The sequence below is a fragment of a genome, unplaced genomic scaffold (genome assembly GCF_019419815.1).
Source record: "Pyrus x bretschneideri cultivar Hongxiangsu unplaced genomic scaffold, Pyrus_bretschneideri_v1 Contig28, whole genome shotgun sequence".
NCBI lineage: Eukaryota > Viridiplantae > Streptophyta > Magnoliopsida > Rosales > Rosaceae > Pyrus > Pyrus x bretschneideri.
In genome coordinates, this window is record NW_025999590.1 from 2,483,930 (window position 1) to 2,505,017 (window position 21,088).

General features: G+C 36.0%; 2 protein-coding genes and 1 pseudogene across 3 annotated transcripts; 1 reads left to right on the forward strand and 2 right to left on the reverse strand.

The window, feature by feature from the left end:
• Nucleotides 1-1,284: 1,284 nt before the first annotated feature.
• Nucleotides 1,285-4,642, forward strand: LOC103949662. Of its 2 annotated transcripts, none has more exons than XM_048588284.1 (2): nt 1,285-3,405; nt 4,327-4,642. In XM_048588284.1, the coding sequence occupies exons 1-2, from the start codon at nt 2,144-2,146 to the stop codon at nt 4,355-4,357; spliced, it is 1,293 nt and encodes a 430-aa protein (XP_048444241.1). In that variant the 5' UTR covers nt 1,285-2,143; the 3' UTR covers nt 4,358-4,642. The 2 variants fall into 2 exon arrangements, with proteins under 2 accessions (XP_048444241.1, XP_009359049.3); XM_009360774.3 differs by having other exon boundaries at nt 1,286-3,405; nt 4,337-4,642.
• A 117-nt stretch (nt 4,643-4,759) lies between these two features.
• On the reverse strand, nt 4,760-8,723 carry LOC103949770 (annotated as a pseudogene).
• Nucleotides 8,724-17,021: 8,298 nt separating this feature from the next.
• LOC103949661 (3-ketoacyl-CoA synthase 10) lies at nt 17,022-20,081 on the reverse strand. Its single transcript, XM_009360773.3, has 3 exons — nt 19,618-20,081; nt 18,414-19,042; nt 17,022-17,829 (listed from the first exon to the last, which is right to left on the reverse strand). Exons 1-3 carry the CDS (start codon nt 20,044-20,046, stop codon nt 17,262-17,264), a joined length of 1,626 nt encoding a protein of 541 aa, XP_009359048.1. The 5' UTR covers nt 20,047-20,081; the 3' UTR covers nt 17,022-17,261.
• Between the last annotated feature and the right edge of the window lie 1,007 nt (nt 20,082-21,088).

The following is a 21,088-nucleotide window of genomic DNA, read 5'->3' on the forward strand; positions in this document are numbered from 1 at the left end:
AATTTTTAGTTGATTTAGTAGTACGTTTGTAGTGTTTGAGTAGTTCTTTCAGATTCTTTTTGTAGTGCATTTTTACCATTTGAGATTAAAGTTTCTTAAAACTTTAAATCTCTCATCCAAACATAGTATAAACGAAACATATTGATGTCAATTGAATTTGTATTCTCTTTTCTCTCTTTTTTGTTTTCCTTCATTTTTCTTATTTCCTGCTATGGATTATTTATTTGCACACGTTATACAACAATTGTTAGGGAGGTGTCTCTGGGCTGTGGCTTGCATATATATTGTGTGAATTTATGTCCTGGTGTTGCATGCATGCCAGCTCCATCTGTTATCATTTTCATGGACAATCTTCCAAACTTCCCACGAATCAATTTGAGAAAATTAAATATTTTCGAGTGATCGAGGCTATATGTTGAATAATGTCCAAGTTGTGCACGGCAAAAATCGCTGCAGAACGATATGGTCGAAATTATATATATGGCCTTAGCTTTCGCACTAGAATTTGTTCTGTTAGGCTTCCATCTACTTACCATAATTTGAAATAGGTTTAATTCTATGTTAATGTTGATTTAATGAGATCCAGCATGCTTATTATTCTCATTTCCCTAAATTATGCGATGATTCGGATGTAGGTTTTGTATCTTTGTCTTTTCATTTCATGTCACTTGAACTAAGATTCATAAATTACTTAGTGGTAGAGCAGTGTGCCTTGTAATTTTTTGTTTATTCTTTATTGTCCATATCTTTATTTATGTTACGTTACTTAACGAGAGAAATATATATAAAAGAATATACAACTGAAGATTTCAAAACATCCATCTTGCATTATATAAACAATTATTTTAGGAAATAAAGAAAGCTTAATCATTAAGACGAACATGGGGACTTCGAGTTTAGTATTTTCCCATCTTTAGTGGTAAAAGGAACTTTTTTTCTGAAAGAATGTTCTGCAGGGAATAGAAAGTAGTTAATTGGATAATCTGAAGGAGATCATCTATTAAATTATATTTTATAAATTATATGGCGTAATTGTAACATCTGACATTGATCAACAGAGAGGGGGTGATGTGCTTTATATGTACATGCCCACCTCGATATAGCACGAGGCCTTTTGAGAATTCACTGGTTTTGGGTTCCATCGGAACTCCGAAGTTAAGTGAGTTCGGATGAGAGAAATCCCAGGATGGGTGAGCCATTGTGAAGTTGCTCGTGAGTTCCTAGAAACAAAACCGTGAGGACGTGGCTGGGACCCAAAACGGACAATATCGTGCTACGGCGGAGTCGGGACTGGGATGTGTCATAATGGTATCAGAGCCACTCTGTCGTGGTGTGAGTGTGTCGACAAGGACGTTGGGCCCCTAAGGGGGGGTGGATTGTAACATCACTCGTCGACCAACAGAGAAGAGGTGATGTGCCTTCCACTGGGAAGTTGCTCGTGAGTTCTCAGAAACAAAACCGTGAGGGCATGACTGGGGCCCAAAGCGGACAATATCGTGCTATGGCGGAGTCGGGACTGGGATGTTACAGTAGTAGTTGATTGATTATTATTGATTAACATGTTTATATCTTATTTGTTACACACATAATTTGTAAATTTGGTCTAAAAATTTGATTAATCAATCTAAAATTAAGCTAATAAAAAGGAGAGACTAATTAAGAAAATGTGGAGAATCATATTTTATAGATCATATTTTGTAACGGTTGATGATTAATCTTTTAAAAGTTTTAAAAAAGGAAAATAACCATGAATCGCCACCTCAAATAATTACATAATACAATTCAAGTAAATAACCTCTCTAATATCACCAAACTAATTAACATGAATCTTTGGTGGTAATTACAATTGAAAAAAAAAAAAAATTGAAAACTTTTATCAAGGCCAACTTTCCTAACTGCCCATTTAAAGCAAATTTAATGAAACTGTAACAAATGAGAGGTTTGCCAAATCACAGAAAAATCCAAAAAACCCTAGACTGTCCTCCGCTATTTATAGCTCCTCCGGACTTCTCCGGATCAACCTGTGCTTATCTGCACAGTGTGTACTTTGTTCTTCAGAATTTAGGAAAAACCCCATGATTCTCTCAACCCACCCACCTCCTTCTACATTTCCCACTATTTACAGCTAAAATTTGTGAGAGGGATGAGGCAGCTGAGTCGATCCTCAAACCAGAAAACCAGACAATTAATGGAATTAGATAAACTCAGTAAGCTCAAAGAGGAGCCTCATCATCTCTCTGGTGCTTACATCCGTAGCCTAGTGAAACAACTCACCTCTTCAAGATCCACCATGAACCCCAATAAGGACATCGTCCTGAACTGTGACGGGATCCCAAGTCAAACCACTGTCAAGTTTGGAGATGATAATTTTAGCGAAACCCGGCAACACACCCAACAACCCCACCAGCCTCAACAACACAAAAAACAAGTGAGGAGAAGACTCCACACCAGCAGGCCCTACCAAGAGAGGCTTTTGAACATGGCTGAGGCTAGGAGAGAGATTGTCACTGCCCTCAAGTTTCATAGGGCAGCTATGAAACAAGCCACTGAACAACAGAAACAACAAGACCAACAACCTCAGGAGCAGCAGCCACTTGAGCCACAAACCCCTCGACCTCGCTTAGAACAAGAAGCGAGGATCAAATCGAGGAGGAACCCTCGAATCTACCCGTCAAGCGGGTCGAATTACCAGGAAACTCCGCCCTTCTCTTCTGATTTTTCTTACCAATATCCAAATCCATATCAATATTCAAATCCTTATTCTTGGACTCCTTCCACAATTGCACCTCCACCACCTTATGAAAATTTTGATTTCACACTTCCAAACCAAACCCTTGGCCTCAACCTCAACTTCCAAGATTTCAACAACATAAACACAACCCTTTACCACCACACCAACAGCCCGTCAATTTACTCCGCCTCCACCTCATCTCCCTCGTCATCTTCTTCCCCCACTCTCTCTGCTACCACTACCGATCCTGAAATTCTGACCTCAGCTGCAGGAGCTTCTTTCACTTCCCATATTGAAGCGGAGGATGCTCCTGCGGTGGCTGATGCTGTTGACTCCGCCGGGGTTATCACAATCACTGGCGGAGATGGCATGCATGCAGCAATGGACGACAAAGAGATGGCAGAGATCAGATCGATAGGAGAGCAGCACCAGATAGAGTGGAACGACACCATGAACTTGGTCACGTCAGCATGGTGGTTTAAGTTCTTGAAGGCCATGGAGCTCGGTGGGGGCCCGCAAGTGAAGGATGAGGACGATGACGATGGATACCACCATCCGTTTGATGAAGTCATGGAATTTCCAGCCTGGTTGAACGCAAATGAAAACGGTTTTCAGAATGATCATTTGAATGATTGCTACTCAGACGATTATTTTCAAGATCCTGCCTTGCCTTGGTAAGAACCAACAAATTATCTTGGCAAACTCAGAAACTGTTTTTTATCTTTTCATCTTCAATTTTTTAATTTATTTTTTCTGCCGAATTGAAAATATTTTGAGTGATTGATTGCTTGATTAGAATCTGTTTCGTTTTGGATTTTTCTGAAAATTAGTAATTGGATTTTTTTTTGGACCGAACCAATTGCCACATTATTTGTTGTCATTCGTAGAGCTGGCCATTAAAATACGTGGGAGGCCAAGAGAAAGTGCTGTTGCCACAGTTTCTGTTGTCCCATCAGCGTCTCTTTTTTAGTTTTTAAGTCAGCTTGATCAATTGAGGGGTTTTTTTTCTGGCCAAAAGCTTTGTTGAGAGCTGTGGGAGTTCAATTTGACTGTAACAGTGTACAACCAGTTTCGGGACATTTCAATCTCCCAATTCCGTATTTCTCCTCATCATAAAGATTATACAATCGAGTACAAAGCAACACTCTTCGTCAGAGGATTTTAAATGCAATCAATAAGTTTGTGTTTTCTTCTTTTCTTTTGCCTCCTTAAGTTTGAGCGAGAAATTGTCTAAATTTTGTAACTTAGTTACGAGGGAAAAGAGTTAAGCCTAAAGTTTATAAAAAACGAGCTCGATATTAATTTATTTATTCATCCGTAATTTAAATATTGTTGTATATAAAAAATCGAGTGATAAACCCTAAGGACGCAAAATTATCAAACTTGAGCCTTAGCCCAATGGAATTTTTGTTTCTAAGTCTACATGCCTATGTCAGCTAGTCACAAGCTTTTTCTACTAATGACTGCATTAGTTTGACTGAACCAGAGGAATTCAATTCACTTCTTTGAAATATTGGTTGTTACTTAAGGAGGATCATATTATTGCATGGCCGTACTATTAAACAAGACAATTTGATAAGTTTTACTAATTTCAGTTACTTGCAGCATGGACATTGGAGAAATTGAAGGGATTGATGCGGAGTGGCTAGCCTGAGCATGCACAAGGATTGATGTGTTTTTGTTAATCAAATCTTTGGCTCTGTTTTTTTGTTTATTAATTCTTTAAATAGTTTCTTTCTCTTTTTAGTTTTTTTTTTTCCCCATCTTTGACTATATAATAAAGGCTTGCCAAAAATATATATATTAGGCAGCCATAGGGGAAGACAAAGGAGGAAGAAAGGACTGTGCCTTTTATCTCTTTGCTGGGCTTTTGATATATTGGAAACTTTTACACATCTTTCCTCAATTAAATCTTCAATCTTTGCAAGTTTCAGGGCTATTGCTTCATATAATATATTTTAGAAGATTTGCATGTGGTTCTGTGTCTTAATGAATAGAGTGGTGGGTTTCAACCCATGCATTACGAGTTCGAAACTACCCTTAATAATAATAATAAATATATATATATATATATATTAGAAGATTTGGTTTCCATGGGCCCCACTCTGGAGAAAAATTTGTCTGGGACTCTAGGAAAAATAGTTAAGAGGTTTTTTTTTTTTTTTTTTTTTTTTTTTGGGGCTTCGCCTCGAGTTAGCAATAATATTGTTCAAATTTGTTTTTGGTAAGAATTGAATATAAGACCTATTACTTACAAGTGAAGAGGATTATTACTAGATCGTATTACGAAGTGATAATAGTTATGAGAGTTTTAAATATAAAAAATAATAAAAGTTATATTCAAGACTTTCTATATGTGGCTAGTTTTGATTGAATGGTAGTGTGACTCAACAAAGTCCAGTAGTAAGCAAAACTCTACACAAGTTTTTCTTCACTATGTGAGCCAGTGATATATGAGATTTGTATATAACAATATAATAACAAAAGCATAATTTTGTTATTTTATTGATCAAGCAGCTAAACACAGCTTATGAATAATATGAAAAAGAAATGCTTAAATCAACATATGGGGCGCTTAAGAGCTTAAAAACTAGGTTAATTACGTAATAAGACTTGATAGGGAGCTAATAGGCACTCCAGAACAAGCTTCGAAGCTTCGAATTCGCTCATTTTTTGTAGCGCAAAAGTACATGTTTGGGTTCAATAGTCAACTTCTTTGTAGTCTCGGCTGTTATAGGGGCTAAAAGCTTCTGAAAGCCAGTTACTTTTCCTCCAAGATTTCCATCCCATCTCTTCACAAATGTCGTCGCTGTGGTTGATACTGAAAGTTGAAATGCAGTGCCTCTTGTAAAATCGGGTTGTCTTCTTCATCACTTCCATCTCTCTGCCTATCTGTTCAAGCATTTTTTGGACAGTCGGAAGCTTGAATTCGTTGTCAACCAATCTTCCTAACCATTTGCATCTCAACTCTGCTGTGTGCAGGTTAGAAACACTCTCTATGAATCCAACGAATGCCATGTTGGGAATCAGTGGATGGATCGTACCCCTGAAATAACATTCATGTTCAATCATTACATTTTTAAGTTAATTATATATATTTAGGGATATATATATATATATATGTATGTATGTATGTATGTACACGCTACCACTTGTTATTAATCAATAATTAGACTCTCAATGTGTTTGTACATGTAAATTATATTGTCAATATCGACTATTAATAAATGTGTTCATGTCAGTTTGGTAATATGACGACATAACAGTACAATTTAAACTATTAGTAAATGAGTTTTGTGTCATATTGGCAGTATGAAGACATAAAACGTCAAATATTTGACAGTAATTAGGGTTTACCTATACAAGGGCATAGTTCCAGAGGAGTCAACCATGAGACTGCGGAAAGGCTCGGGCAATATAGACTGGAGTTTCTGCTTTCCCTCATAGCCAGTTGCAAGAAGCACAACATCGGCGTCCAATTTGGTGTTGTCTTCACATTCAATTCCTCCGCTCCAAAACCACCACTTTGGTGACTTTTTGAACAATATTTTGCCCTTGTCCGCCTCAGCGAAGAAATTCTCCGGCAAAATAGCCATCTGGCAAGAAGCATAATCCTCCAAAAATGGATGATCTGGCTTTAGTCCATACTTCACAAGGGGAAGCTTCCACTTTAAGTATGATTCTATGAACTTGGAAATTGCCATCCTCTGGTTAAAAAAAAAAAAAGAAAGAAAAAAAAAAAGCAAAATAATAGTTAGTAAAAAATAGCTAACAAAGCATATAGAGTACTAACGATTAGGGTAAAATGAATGTGTTAAGAAATATGTATTTTTACCATAGGTGATGAAAGAAGGCAAAACAAGGCTCGGAATAAGTTCTGGTTTGGCCTTTCATGGAGGAACTGAGATGACCTTGTTGAAAAAAAAAGGAAAAATGGAAGTCCCCAAATCCAATAAGATGGAACTGTCCAATGTAGAGTCCTTATTACCATTGTGCATGCCTGCCCATCGGGACCTTGAATTCACCACAATAAAAAATAAAGCACACCAAAACTGTCAATTTATGTTTGAATGATTTAGAGCATTCAATCGGAAGAAAAAAGAAAAAAAAATAACTGACTCTTAATTTAGTGATATTTCTCTTTTAAATGTTAATAGATATCTCAAATTTCTATCGTATTTTTTTTAATAGAAAAACAAAATTAAAGAACCCGGGGATCATTTGTTACAAATGATTTTGTTTTAAGAAGTTTTAACGAAAAGTCTACGGTACTGTATTTTAACGAAAAACCCTATTTTTACATTAAAAAGTTAATCCTGGTACTATTTATTTTACCCTTTATTTTATCTTATCATTAAAACTCAAAGTTTTCAAATCTTTTTTATTAGTGTTTATTTTATTTTATCTAGAGTGATCATGGTGTGCTACAAAGTGATGCCAATTATGGACAAGGCCAATAAAGTAGGTGCTAAAGCCTCAAAGCAAGCTATAATTGGTAAAGTGGTCAACTGAACTGAGTTTAATGCCTAATCTATGTTGCTCATGTTACTTTTCAGACTGACAGTTCCCACCAGATTGACCATATATATGTCCCATTAGGTGGCTACTGAGATAACAAAATATTGGATTTTTTTTTGCTTCAATATTGATAATTAATTTTGTACGGATGTGTTTACTTTTTACATACTTTTTATTAATTTATGTTATGATATTTTTTTAATTCAATCGATTTAATAACAATAAATTAACAAGATGTGTATAAAGTAAAAAATAGTGTCTAGATAGCACATCTCATTTTGTTATGTCTTTAGAATTAATAATATGATTAGGATGTAGGATCAGATTTTAATATTTTGTATATACCTTGGTTTGCCTCTGCGCACTCAATTGCCATATCAATAGCTGACTTCTTGTAGCCAATAACTGCAACCTTCTTGCCTTTGAGGAGCTCGCGAGCTGCTTGTTGGTCAAGCTTAGAGTAATCCATGGAGTGCAAGACTTTGCCTTGAAATACTTCTTGACCTTTGTTGCGCGGGAAATTCGGCATTCTTGGTATGTCTCCATATTTTCCAATGCAAACTACTATGAACTCGAATGCATACCACTGCTAGGTCCAAAATAAGGTAGGGAAAATTAGTTAATAACCCACATATATTACCAAAATTTAATTAAAAATTTTACGTAATTTTTTGGTCAAATTTGAGAGACGAATCTTTCCAAAATGTGTTTATATTGATGATTGTATGTAAAACTTTAGATGTATATCTTGTTGTATATGTGAGAGATGTGATCAATAAATATACTTTATGGTTGTACAGGATTTATCAGTAACTATTAATATACAAGTTTATATGAATAAAGTTAGAATTAGGAATGCAAATTTATCAGAAATAACAAGAAGCATGCATTAAAAGACATGTAAAACTCAATTTTTAGAAAGAACAACCTAAATGGTGCTTGGATTGCTGGACATCTGAACAGCGACCTCCCAAACAGGATCACCATTCAAAAGGTTCCCATACTCCTCAGAGTTCGAAATCCTGGAAAATTGGGTGGTGGTTTGATGACCAATACCACCAACATAACGTAGTTCCACCACTTTGGACTCAAAGTTGACATATTTCAATAGGTCAAAGTGTGTGGCATAGCCATGCAAGTACTCCAATACCTCTACATGAGAAGGGAAAGATGAATTGTCTCTCTCAGCCCATGGGTAGTCAGAAAACTCGAAATCGCAACGAGGGGTTTGGAGTTTGGTAGAGTTGTAAGAACAATGTTTCCAAACACCCCCAATGGAATCAGTGGCCTCAAAGACCACCGGACTATGACCTGAAAGCTGTTTAGCGGCGGCGATTCCGCTAATACCTGCCCCTATAATCCCTACTTTTGATACTGAATGAAGGTGGTGGGTGTTGGCAGCAGCCATTTCGTAAATTTGGTATAGCTAGCTAAGTAGGACAACAACAAGGTGGCTAGAGGAAAGGTATGTATGAAAACTTTGTAATAGATATTAAGCATGTGTTATGGACTTGAGAAATGAGGCCTATTTATAGAGATAAACGCTGACCTTTTCCTCAACTAACCTTGTATACTAGCTAGCTAGGATCAATATTAATTATAAAATGTTGTTGGTGTTGATTCAGTACTTTTAGTCCATTTCAATATATCTATGTTATTTTATATTTGTATCATCAAATCCAAGTGGGTAAAGTTTCATCTCTAGCTTTGTCTCAATTATGAATAAATGATTTTTGCTCTATTAAAAGTTCCTAGTTGCATATCTGAGCTAGATTAGTTGTCAAAGCGGTGTAACTGTTCTCTGTATTTGAGTTTAAATTTCCTATTTATAAATTAAAATAATTTAAAATATGGTTTTTTTTTTCTTTTCGAAAAAGGTACTCAATGGTTAAACACCTACTTTTTAATTTGTGAATTCAACTAAATTCTACCACTTGAGTTAATGATTATAAGCTCGGTTTCATTTCTTTTTTGTTCGTGTAAGCTGGAATAGTAACGATGCTACAAGACATTTAGATGACATTTGTTAGGGAGGATTGACTTGACTAAGATAATATACTATCTTAAACATATTTTGAAGGAAAAAATTAATGACAATGCGCTTATTTTGTCTAAGTTGAAGGTACTCAATAGAAGAAAAGTTATCCCTTAATATAATTCTACTATTTTTGCTAGGACTAGCAGGAATAATTTTTCTTTATGAGTAACTTTCAACTTACAAAGTATGGAAGTTGTCATTTATTTATTCTTTCAAATATATCTCTAATATAACAAGTAATCTTATCCAAGTTAATTCTCTCTAGCAACCACCACCTTAGTGTTAGCTCACAAGCAAATAATAATTTGGTATGCTAATTTACGGTATTGTTTATGATACAAGTAGTATTGGAGAATGAGGAATTATAACCACGAAATGAAGAATTACTACACATACTCTTAATCTGGAGATACTACTCTTAACCACTTGACTTCGGGTACTGTTGCCATTATTTTTCATTTCTAATTCTTTTAGGAAAAAAAAAAAACAAATAACTAATGGGAACTAGGAGACTATAGCTAATTTTATATGGAATTAGTTAGCATAACACTGGTTTGACTTCCTTGTGTTCCCATGGATACAAGTTGACGATGCATGTGTGGGTGTTTGTGATCAAATTAGGTCAATGCACGTATAGCTAATTTGAGATTTGAGTCTACTAAATTAATTGGAATTATATGAACTCTTCCTGTATCAGTGATTTTATGTTACAAGTACATGCACGGATAAGCTAATAACAAATTAAGAGTTCATATGTAATGATTAATTTTTTATTAGTACTAATTAGAAGGCCGCGTTCACTAATCATCATCGGTCTTAGTAGCGAGTAGAATAATTTGCCGCGGCTTAGACCACATGGCAATATCTAATTATCGATATCTGCCACTGCGTGTAGCACGTTGCCTGCCCACAGATTAAAACAAACTGTCAATGCACTCAATCCATTTAAAGAATGGACACCTATCACTTCACTGTAGTTAGGTAAAGTACGTTTAAGAAAGTCATGAGTTTCAAACTAATCAACGATTAACACTCACTCATGCATACGTAGAAAGCCGTTAGAAACACTCACTTTGAATACACTTTTCCCGAATTCTTCTCCAAACAAGATATTTTTTTTCTTTTAAACTTTGACAAGCTCTCACTTCTACTCAATTTTCTTTAGCTTTATACTCATTTTTATTTACATCATTTATGGTTGAGGGTGTAGATTTACTATTTAGAGCTTTCTGGGGTTTTATTGGTTAACCCTTCAAATTCTAAATATCATATCTCAAATTTTGGTGTACTTAGTTAGAACTAAAAGTTTATGCTCTAAATGTGAACTTATTAAACCGCAAATAATCAACTATGTTAACAAATGAAATTGAGCTTAATCTTATAAATGTAGAAAGAGCCCGAGGATGTGTTATACGGGTAAAAAGAGCTTGAGGATGTGTGATGTGGGCAGAAAGAGCCCGAGGATGTGTGATGTGGGCAAAAAGAGCCCGAGGATGTATGATTGGGCAAAGTGGCCTTGTGAACGATGAATTTGGCGAAATGACCCGTGAAGAGTGAAGGAATGGTTGAATGGGCACAAAGACCCAATGTTTACAGGAAGAAGTTCCAAGTGTGGGTTGTGAGGATGAATTATTGAAGTGATAAAAATGTGTTATGTGTATTGGCTAGGTATATTACAATCTTTTCCAGCCTACTAGTCACTGATTGAGATAAAAAGAAAATGGTGGTAAAATTATTATTTTGACAATGATAAGTATGGGTAGAAATTTTAAATCCTTTGGCCAATGATAATTATGGTTGAAAATTTTAGTATTTATTAAAGTCATGATGATTTATCGAATGGGAATAAAATTATAAACTGTGTTTATGGTCGATCATTATATTTGGAATGATGAAAAAAAATCATAAAGATTTCTTCATTTATTATTGGTGGACATGAATGAAAATATGGAATGAGATTTCGAGTTCATTTAATATAAACGTTTTCCCAGTAGAGTTTTTATGTTGATGAAAAGAATTGTTGGGGAAAGTTATAATTACAAATTTGATTGGTTTGGTTGCCATAGTTTTGGGCGGTTATTGTTGGATTTGATATTGCAAACAAAATTCATAACGAGCACATATTCTCGTGGCTGTGTGATTAATAAGGTTTAGTTTGTTGGCCAATAGAATTGTAATATATTTAAATTTTTCTCCTTTGGCTGATGGAATGTGAATAGTACTTTGGATGTACAAGTCACTCATTTATTCGATCTGTGGCTGCACTTTGAAGCAATTTAAAAGAGAAACAATTGAAAGGGAAAAAAAGAAAAGGTTTTTAAATTTACCGTGCGTAATTTAGTTTAATTGCGGAAATGAAGGAAATCATAGAAGGAGGTTTTATGTTAGTGGTGTTGCGGATTTGGTTTTAAATTTCTTTCCTCTACCCAGTGGGTGTGATTGGAACTCCACTGATTTTTGTTGTAATTTTTTATATTTAATTTGCCAATTATAATGTTTTGGCTTGCAATTTTGATATTTACTTAGCCACTGATGATTATGGCTTGTATTTTTTATATCTCTTTGGCCGATGATGGTTATGACTGAAGTTTATGATCATTGTTTTGAGGGTGATGTATATGGAAAAAGAAAAAAAAATTATGACGTATAGTTTACTGTTGATTGTGATTATTATGCTAGTAATTTATTTTTGGTCATGAAAATTGTGGCTTGATGGGGATATTTATTCTGCCAATGAATATGGCTGGGAATTTGAAATTGTGGATAAGAATCACGATTGTTATTCGTTGGTTTACTTATTTTCGGAGCTTGAATAAAATCGTAGACTAAGATTATGATTTTATTCAGCATAAAAAAATTGGTGGAAATAGTTGTAATTTATTTTCGTAACTAGGTGGGGGAAATCTTGGGGACAAGATTTATTTTAACAGTGGGTGAATGTAATACCTGAAAATTTAAATATATGAGTATGTGGAGAAAAATTGAAAATAAATCCATTAATGGATATGAAAAATTGAATTGAGAACTGTTAAAGTTTTGTTTTTGGAAATTATTATTAATTATGTTGTGAAATTTATCGTTAAGTGGAAAAGATGGAAAGGCACCTAGCTGACTTAATGTAATTATATGAGGACGTATTTTATTCTAATATATTTTATCGAATTTCTTGACATATTTGGATAGAGGATGATCCTACGAGCAAGTAGGCAAAAACCGTTGTGAAATGGAGTTACAACGAAGAAGTTATTAACAATAAAACTTGAAGGCAAACTAGTTATTTTGACATTAAGTTGGAAGGTTCCAGAAAATCTGGAGAAAAGAGAGTGCCACGTGTGTGGCTGTGATGGAAAGGGAGGGAGAAAGAAGAAAAAAAAAAAAGGAGAGATTTGGACCAATCAGAAATGAAGGAAGGAAGAAGGAAAAGAAAAAAAAAAAAAAAAAAAAAAAAAGAAAGAACGGAGGAACCGGCCTAACCGGATCCAATGGACCTGCCGACTTAACCCGGTTCCACCTCCCTACTCTGGCCACCTTTGACAACGGGGACGGTGTCAAAATGATCCTTCATTTGAGGCCAATCTATACCTCTCTCATTTTCACCCTAAAACAGATGAAATGAGGTTCGATTTTACGAGGAACCTTACGGTGGGTGCGGCGGGTTCGGGTGGAAATTCACCAAATCTGAAGCTAACTCAGGCAACCACTACCACCAATACACTTCCCTCAACCTTAGGAACAAATCACATGCATTGGATGGGGCGTTAGAGTTCGTTTTGGTGTTGAATCAAAACCACCCAATTCTAGGATTTTTCACGGATGGAGGCTAATTTCGGGTGTTTCCCGGCTGAATTGGACTTCGTCCCAGGTATAAAAGTTGTTCCTCTCATTGAGATCTACCTACGTATAAAATTTGATAAATTTTGGAGTTTGTTGGAAAACTAGGTTCCGTTCACTGGAAAACGCCGGCGGCGGCGGCAGTGGTGCGACTTTGTCTTTTAAGCTAATTTTGTTATTTTGAATCCATATTTGATATGCTTGTGGTGTGATTCAAATGTTTGAACTTAGTCTCGAAAATGTTAGTCATTTGAATGATTTAGAAAGTGGTGGACGAACTACGAACGGCTTGATCCCCTTCGAGGATACGTAGGCGGTCTAATCAGGATGATAGATACAGCCATAAATTAAACAAGGTTAATTAATCGAGTTTTGACCTCTTGTTGGGAATTAGAGTAAAGAGGAGAGTTAAACTAAAAATAATAAATGTATGTTTTCGATAAGTAAATTTAGTGGTAGACTTTTGTGAGTAATTAAGGAATTTTAATTAAAGAATGATATGTAATGGTAGCAAATTAAACAAGAGTTTGATTTGGGCCTATCATCGGAACTATTTCCCAAAAATAAATATTTCGAGAGCGAGGCGTTACATATATGGTCATGTCCAATACCAATGCGACTGTGCGGTCAAGATTCAAGAACTTGAAAATACATTTTCTTCTTTTATTTTTTTCTTGAGATAAAATATAACCCGCTAGTAATCAAGTATTTGACTTTAGAATATGTATAATTTGCATAAAAGATGTACTATATGTAGAATTTGGTAATTCTCATCACATATTCTGGTTTGATGGCCCTATGGGTTTACGTGACTCAGTTGATCATGCAATTTTAATTTTAATTAATACTAAAGTCAGAGAAAATAACGTGTTTTTTTTTTTTTTTATATTTTATAATAGAGACCTTAAACCACTTGCTAATTAAACTTCCAGGATCCCTTCCTCAGTTTAAATTTCAAAACAAGGGACCTTTGGTCTTTGTTAACAATTTTCAAATATTCAAGTCCAAGAACGAGTAGTCACCAGAGGATGTCTTGGGTCAACTACAATATTCAAAAGATATTTACCAGTTTGTTAGAAAAAGAAGGGTAAAATTGTTTATTAATGTCATCCTGTCCATGCCGCGTGCAACTCACGACTGAGCTCGGTCGGACGAGTCGGTTGGATAAGTAGAATAGATGTGGTGGTGTGATGTCGAATGTGTTGTTGACTTCTGCACTTGAGCGACTATATCTGAGGAAGGAACACCTCTCGCAACGCTGAGATTTGGATAGATAATCAACTGAACTAGTAATGTTATGTTGTGTAACCAAACTAAAGATACTCCTAGATCGATGACTCTAGTAATGTTCCAACGAACTGAATGTGTTGCCGGTTTGCCAACTTAGTGATGTTCAACCGAACGGCATATGTGTTGATGGACGGGTTAGGATAATTAATATTTTTCTTAGGGTTGTGAGAATATTTCATGTATAGCCTTTTGAGTTGAAGGGGCCCTCTACGTTCAAAACCTCAAATTTATAGGCGTAAATTGTGTGATGGCCAAGTATGATGAGTTGTAAAGTTATTTAATATTTCAATTCCTTGACATATTCTCTAAATAAATTCAGAATTATTCTCAGTCAAAACTCTATCACCGCCAAGTCTTGTCATCCTCAACTATAACTCTAAACCTAGATTGATTATGTGATTGATTCAACATGTATTCAAAAATCAATCTTGATCCTTAATTAATATTTCTTTCATTTAACAGTCTTATAATATATGATCCAAATGTGTGCAAAATCAGATCCAAACAGTAGGCCCTATTTGGGTATCAATGACAAGATGGGGGTTTAATTGAGAACTGACCATCTAAAAAATTGATGTCTTACTACTACACCAAAACCCCCCGCCCCACCAACCCAACAAGCTAAGGACTTAGAACTAATTAATAGGGATTTTTTAGCTAAAAAGCGTCCCAACTCTAGAACCAATCGGTTTGGGAAGGAGTGACTTACATCCTTGTAAATTCTTGCAATGTTTCTTGTAACTTCTAATGCGACACAATTCTTCCCATCTTCACAGCTATTAAAAGTTAAAACCCCATTTTTTTTACGTCTTTCTTTTAACAATTATTATAACATTTTAATATATGATTAACCTTGAATTTGGTCAGTGGTTTTCAACTTTTGACTTCATCTTTACAAGTTCTCTACTTATCTTTTAGTACAAAAAAAACGTTCGTTTGATAAACTTATCTAAATGACTAAAAAGGTACATTAAGCTCATTAACACGTAATTTAACTAATGACAAGCTTTGAGAATCAACGTCGCCGATCATATTCATTAAAAAAATGGGAGTTGAAACGTCTGAAATAACCATAAAATGTCCAAAATAATCTTGAGGAATCGGAATGGGGAATTGAAATGTCCGAAATAACCTTGAAAAATAAGTCGATGTGCCTTGTACATGACTTATTTTGGATGGAAAACTTATGAGATGTGAGATGACAAATTAATAATTTTTGAAACTTAATATGACAAACTGCTAAATTTTTAATTTAAATGACAAATTAAAAAAAAGTACAAGTTCATATGACATTTCAAAAAAAATTCCCTATCAATTTCATGTAGTTGATTCCATTGCAAATCAAATCCAAATTGCCCACTTTCATCTGCCACTACGGGAGGCATCAGTGCATGATTTGTTTCTTATAGTGGTGGACATGTTGTCTAATGTAGGATCAAGCTTGGACCGGTCTGGATGGTGTTAAATTATAGCCCAACAGACCTGTAAACCGTGAGTCGTCTCTGTAAAGTGAGCTCTCAACCAGTATTATGATCACATTTAGGAGGACATCATTTTTTGTATTACGTAGCTGCAGCAATTATTAAGCTGAGAAACCTTATGAGTCGCTAAGCAGATTGATGTCGTCCAGTTTCCGTTTCAGCATCATCACAATGGTCCGATCAACATCTCTCAGCGCAGCTTGGCACATATTATCGAACCTTCCAAAGTGATTCACCATATTCTTCAATGAATTAGCATATCTGTTGTAATGGATGTGTTTATTAAGATGTCGCAGCCTCTTATGCACGCTTCGCATGTTGCTTAAGTCGTTGATCAAGCCCATGACACAACCAACTAGCACCGGGGTATCAGTGTCAATGGCTTGTAGTCTTGAGCTGGGGGATGGTTTGACGCATTTCCGGGTGTTGGTAACTTTGTTGGCAGTTAATTTATGGTGTGTCGATCTTCCAGCCTCAGTCTCTCGCTCTCGGGGTCCTTATAGTTTGAATTTACTGCACCAACTACAAAAATGGTGCTTAGAATCAAGGTGATGAGCCAAGTTTTAGTTGCCATGGTACCGTTTTAAGTGGTGGATTAGGGTTTCTGATGGGAGTGTTGGAATAGGCCAGGCCTTAAAACTTTCATTTTATACGTATCTGGGAGGTCTTAGGTTGAATAGGTCCTTTTGGCATGGCCTAAGCTTGTTGAGTATGGGAACTGATAACATAGCTAGTTACAAGTTTTGCAACAAGTGCGCGGCCTAAATTTATGCTAACAAAAAGTTAGAGGCTCATAATATGATTTCGTGCCAAAAACAAAGTCCATTACAGTTTATCGTTGAGGCCTTGTTTGGTGGCTAGGATAAGTAATAGGATCGGATTAGTTTAATCCAATCCAGTGTTTGGTAGTTAATTGTGAAGAGGGCCGTATTAGAATCGTTAGCCATAATTTTATTATTTAGGTATCTTTACTTGCCTAGAATAAGAATTGGGATAACTTACTTGTAATCAGATATCTTAAGATGAGAAATCATATCAACTGAAAAGCTAGTTAATCCGATTGTCTTTTCTTCATCTATTGAAATATTCTTCGATTCCTTCATTCTCCCATATCCATAAAGAAATGCAGAAGTACTAGTGCAAGCCTATAAACATTCAAATACTTTCAAATTAAGTACTTTACATTTAAGAACCCCCGCTTGCCAATATCCTAATTAATTTCGGTAATAAAAAAATATATAAAAAAAAGGTAACTTGAAAAACAAAAGCAAATTAAACGAAGAGGGAGATTTATAAGATTCACTCCATCTTTTTCACCAGATAAATACAATAATACATGGCCTCCTCTCCAGCCTTCATCTCCAAGCTTAGCTTAGAGATTCACTGGGTATCGTTCAATGCAGTCAAGCCATGGGTTTCTCGAGGGCTTCCTAACGCGGCGCATCGACCTCCAAACAATGCTGTTGCATTTGAATCCCGAACCAAATGACAACTGCCAAACCTTATCTCCTCTCTTCACCTTCTCTTTCGCTTCCAAATAAGCCAACTCATACCATATGCTGCTGCTCGATGTGTTTCCAAAGCGGTGAAGCGTCATCCTAGAAGCCTCCATGTTTTCCTCATTCAACTCGAGGTTCCTCTGCAGCTCGTCGAGCACAGTCTTGCTCGCTGCATGCACGCAAAAGCACTCGAAAGCCAGCTTGAAGTCCGGAATGTAGGGTCTCTTGCTTGACGCTAAAGATAACATTGAACTGCCTTCGCCGGAAAACAAGTACCTCGAAACCAATGTGGCAAAGAAGAGGAGCTGCTCTGAGAACGGCAGCACTAAAGGTCCCAATGTCGTGATGTTGGTTTTCAAGGCTTCACCACCAATTTCAATTAGGTCTTTGCTGATCTTCAGCCCCTTCAATCTTTTTTCGTCTTCCTCTTGGTACACACACCTGTTGCATCACATGTTGTAATTAGGTCAAAACCTAAAAAAAGTTAATTTACAGTTCACCGATCTAATCAAATAACTTAAGGTGAATATACGTAACTTTTAGTGCGGAATAACAATTTGCTGATGTTTTTTAACAGAGTCGAAATCAACCAATACAATATTTACCATATGTCGACCAAATTCCTAAGATAAGTCGAGTACTGTAAATTTGTACCCGATACCCTGTAATCTTTCCTAGTACGTCCAAAAGCTGAGTCTGAACCTAACTCTTTTTGTTTTGTCTCCTTCGTACCCAAAAATAATTACTGGATTAAACCAACATATTATTTGTCATAGGCCAAGTCAAGCAAACCAATTAATGCTAACTTTGTGACATGCAGCTCCAAATCTCTAATCATCTATATTTTAGGATGATGATCAATTAGTTTATGGGACTTGGGTCCCAAATTTAATTAAAAGCTTCCATTTCTCAAACAACAAAGGGAAAATCCTGTACAATTAAAATTTATTATGACTTGCAAGTAAACATATTTTCAACGGTAAAAGCATAATAATCAGCAAGCAAGAGAAGGAAATTTGACAAACCTGAAACTCCGATCATCAGCGCCTTTATGTGTCCGGACAACTTGTTCAAGCCGGTACTTAGCATGGTGATAATCGCGGCGGCGATTGGAGAGCAACACAGCGGAGCATCCCATGCGGAAAAAGCAATTCGCAACGAGCATGGACCTGTCACTACCAGGGTACCAATTATACCCCACACACTCAGTACTCACCACAACAGCATAGTTATTAGGGTTGGCTTGAAGTATGTCTCTAGCCAGATCAACGGCTATGATCCCTGCACTGCACCCCATTCCACCCAAATTGTAGCTCAAAATGTTGCCTCTCAATTTGTAGTGATTTATGATCATTGCAGACAAAGAGGGTGTGGGGTTGAAGATGCTACAATTTACTACTAGGACTCCTACGTCCTTCGGACGGACCCTAGTCTTTTCAAAGAGCTCGTCAAGTGCCCCAAACATGACCATTGAGGCCTCAGCTCGGCCATCTTTCATGGTTGCCGTGTTTTCAGTCGACATGATGATCGATTTTGGGACGTAGGTCTCGTCTCCTAAGCCTGATGAGTTTAGAATTCTCTTCTGGAATTCTAGGCTCGCCTCGTCGAATTTGCCTGATTTTCTTGCTACCTCTATGAATTGCTCCTTAGAGACCTAATTAACATCACAAAGTAACATGTACTCATAAATTACTTTCATTTCCAGTAATAAATAAATTACGTTCCCCTTAATTGCAATTAATTATTTTAATGTGAGATTAATTTCCAAATTACAAATGATAAGGACATAAAAAAAACGCCATATACAACATGAATTTTTTTTTTCCCAATCCATGAAGTAAAAACTAAGCTAATTATGGAGGCGAGTCAAATATTTCTGAAAGTCATTCGGTCTAGCAAAATTTAGTCTTTACTTTGGTAATTAGAAGTTTAAAGTTCAAATCTCGTAAACATGTTGAATGAAGAAAAATCGAATCCAAAATGTTTTCCCATATCACAAATTAAACAAGAGAAACGAAAAAATATAAGATCGACAAGAAAAAAAACAAGTATAAGAGTGTTGTAATTAATGATTATAACTTTTCACCATAATCACAAAGGCATGAAAGATTAATTAGATGCTGAATTAAGTTGTCAAAGTCGTATATTAACACACATATATGTATAACGATTGCAAATAATTCATTGAAAAAGTCACAAAATTAATCCATTAATTAAAGTTAAAACTACCTTAAGATCGTCATTAGGCCGAAAACAAGCGAAATCAACGAGGTAGATGGATCGAGGGCGTGACATGATGTGAACTGACAAAGTGAAAACAAATACACCAAAGAACCCTAGCACAGTAGCTAGGTCATAACGTGCATCATCCCAAAGCTTCTTCCACAGCTCCTCCCTGCTCAAACTTCCCACCTCAGCACTGAACACCAGCACAAGCACAGGGATTGTTGCTAAATATATGGCATGGTTGATGAGGTGGTGGTACCCCAACTTCACATATTTAAGGTTTACGGACTGTAAAAAGTCCGGCAGCCGCCTTTGCACCCTCACTGAGAATGTGGGGGAGCCGGCATTTGGGCCGGATGACTCAACCCCACGGTTGACAATCTCCGTGGACAGAAGATCTTGCTCGCTGGCCATGGTGGATGGGATTGGCATGGACCGAATTGGACTGGATTGTGAGAGAGATGAAAGGGGTGTTGATATATATATATATATATGAGCATGGAAGGTGGTGGGTGGAAAAGAGTTAATGCAAACACCAACCAGAACCAACTTAAACAACAATTAGTTGGGGGGCTTTTAAGAGCTATAAATTCCTTTTTATGTTTACAGTAATGGAATGGAATTTGTGGGGTGTTCAATTCCAAGTCTATTTCTTCTTGGTTTTCTTTACTTTTTTAAAAAATAATTCTTCTAGGAAAATTAATTGGTTCTGGTTATGGATGAAGTGAGTGGGAGTGTCACACACTTTGTTGGGTTTCTTGTGAATATTAAATATGAGTCAAAAGCAAAGAAAATTTAAAGGATGTAGTTGGAGGGAAAGGGGGCATTTGCCCTTCAAGGCCATTAGCTGGCTTCACCAAAGGAGAGGCTTACAATTTTTTTCATCTATGATAGAGAAATTTTTCAGTGCGCCTAAAACAGAAGGTGGTACTTTACAAGTTATTATATATGTGGAGGAAGTTTTATTTTTCAAGTCTTCCATCACTTGTACAATAACATGAAGTATACCACTCTGTATTCAAAACATATTAAATCATCGTACATGAAGTAAATGGAATGCTTTATTAGTGGAGTCCCTTTATAACTGTTAATATCAGTAAAACAATTGTAGAAGGCGACCATTTATTTGTCACCGGTTAATGTTGAGGGTAAATGTAATAAGTCTAATAACAGTCGAGTCTTGAGAATTGAATCTTCGAAATGCAGGTTTAAGAGGCTTATTCGTGAAGAATTTAATTACAAGACTCGAAAACAAAAGAAGAGGAATATGGATAAAGTTTGTTGAAGATGCTCATTCGTTTGGATAACTCACTTTAATTGTTCTTCCTTCAAATGGGGCAACAATGACAGTATGGTGTGGATCAAAATTCTTTGGTGCTACGTCTCGTTCTTTCTTTAATATTTGGTCATCGGTGAGGAAAGTCAGCTGGACATTTCATACATTAACAAAGTTCTATCTTAAAAATACTTGATC

What these genes read in the sequence shown, in the direction of transcription:
- LOC103949662 (XM_009360774.3), top strand. Translation starts at nt 2,144, where the DNA reads ATGAGGCAGCTGAGTCGATCCTCAAACCAGAAAACCAGACAATTAATG. An exon ending in CAAGATCCTGCCTTGCCTTG is followed by an intron (nt 3,406 to 4,336) that starts GTAAGAACCAAC and finishes AGTTACTTGCAG; the next exon opens with CATGGACATTGGAGAAATTG.
- LOC103949661 (XM_009360773.3), bottom strand. Translation starts at nt 20,046, where the DNA reads ATGCCAATCCCATCCACCATGGCCAGCGAGCAAGATCTTCTGTCCACG. An exon ending in GGCCTAATGACGATCTTAAG is followed by an intron (nt 19,043 to 19,617) that starts GTAGTTTTAACT and finishes GATGTTAATTAG; the next exon opens with GTCTCTAAGGAGCAATTCAT. An exon ending in GCTGATGATCGGAGTTTCAG is followed by an intron (nt 17,830 to 18,413) that starts GTTTGTCAAATT and finishes GTGATGCAACAG; the next exon opens with GTGTGTGTACCAAGAGGAAG.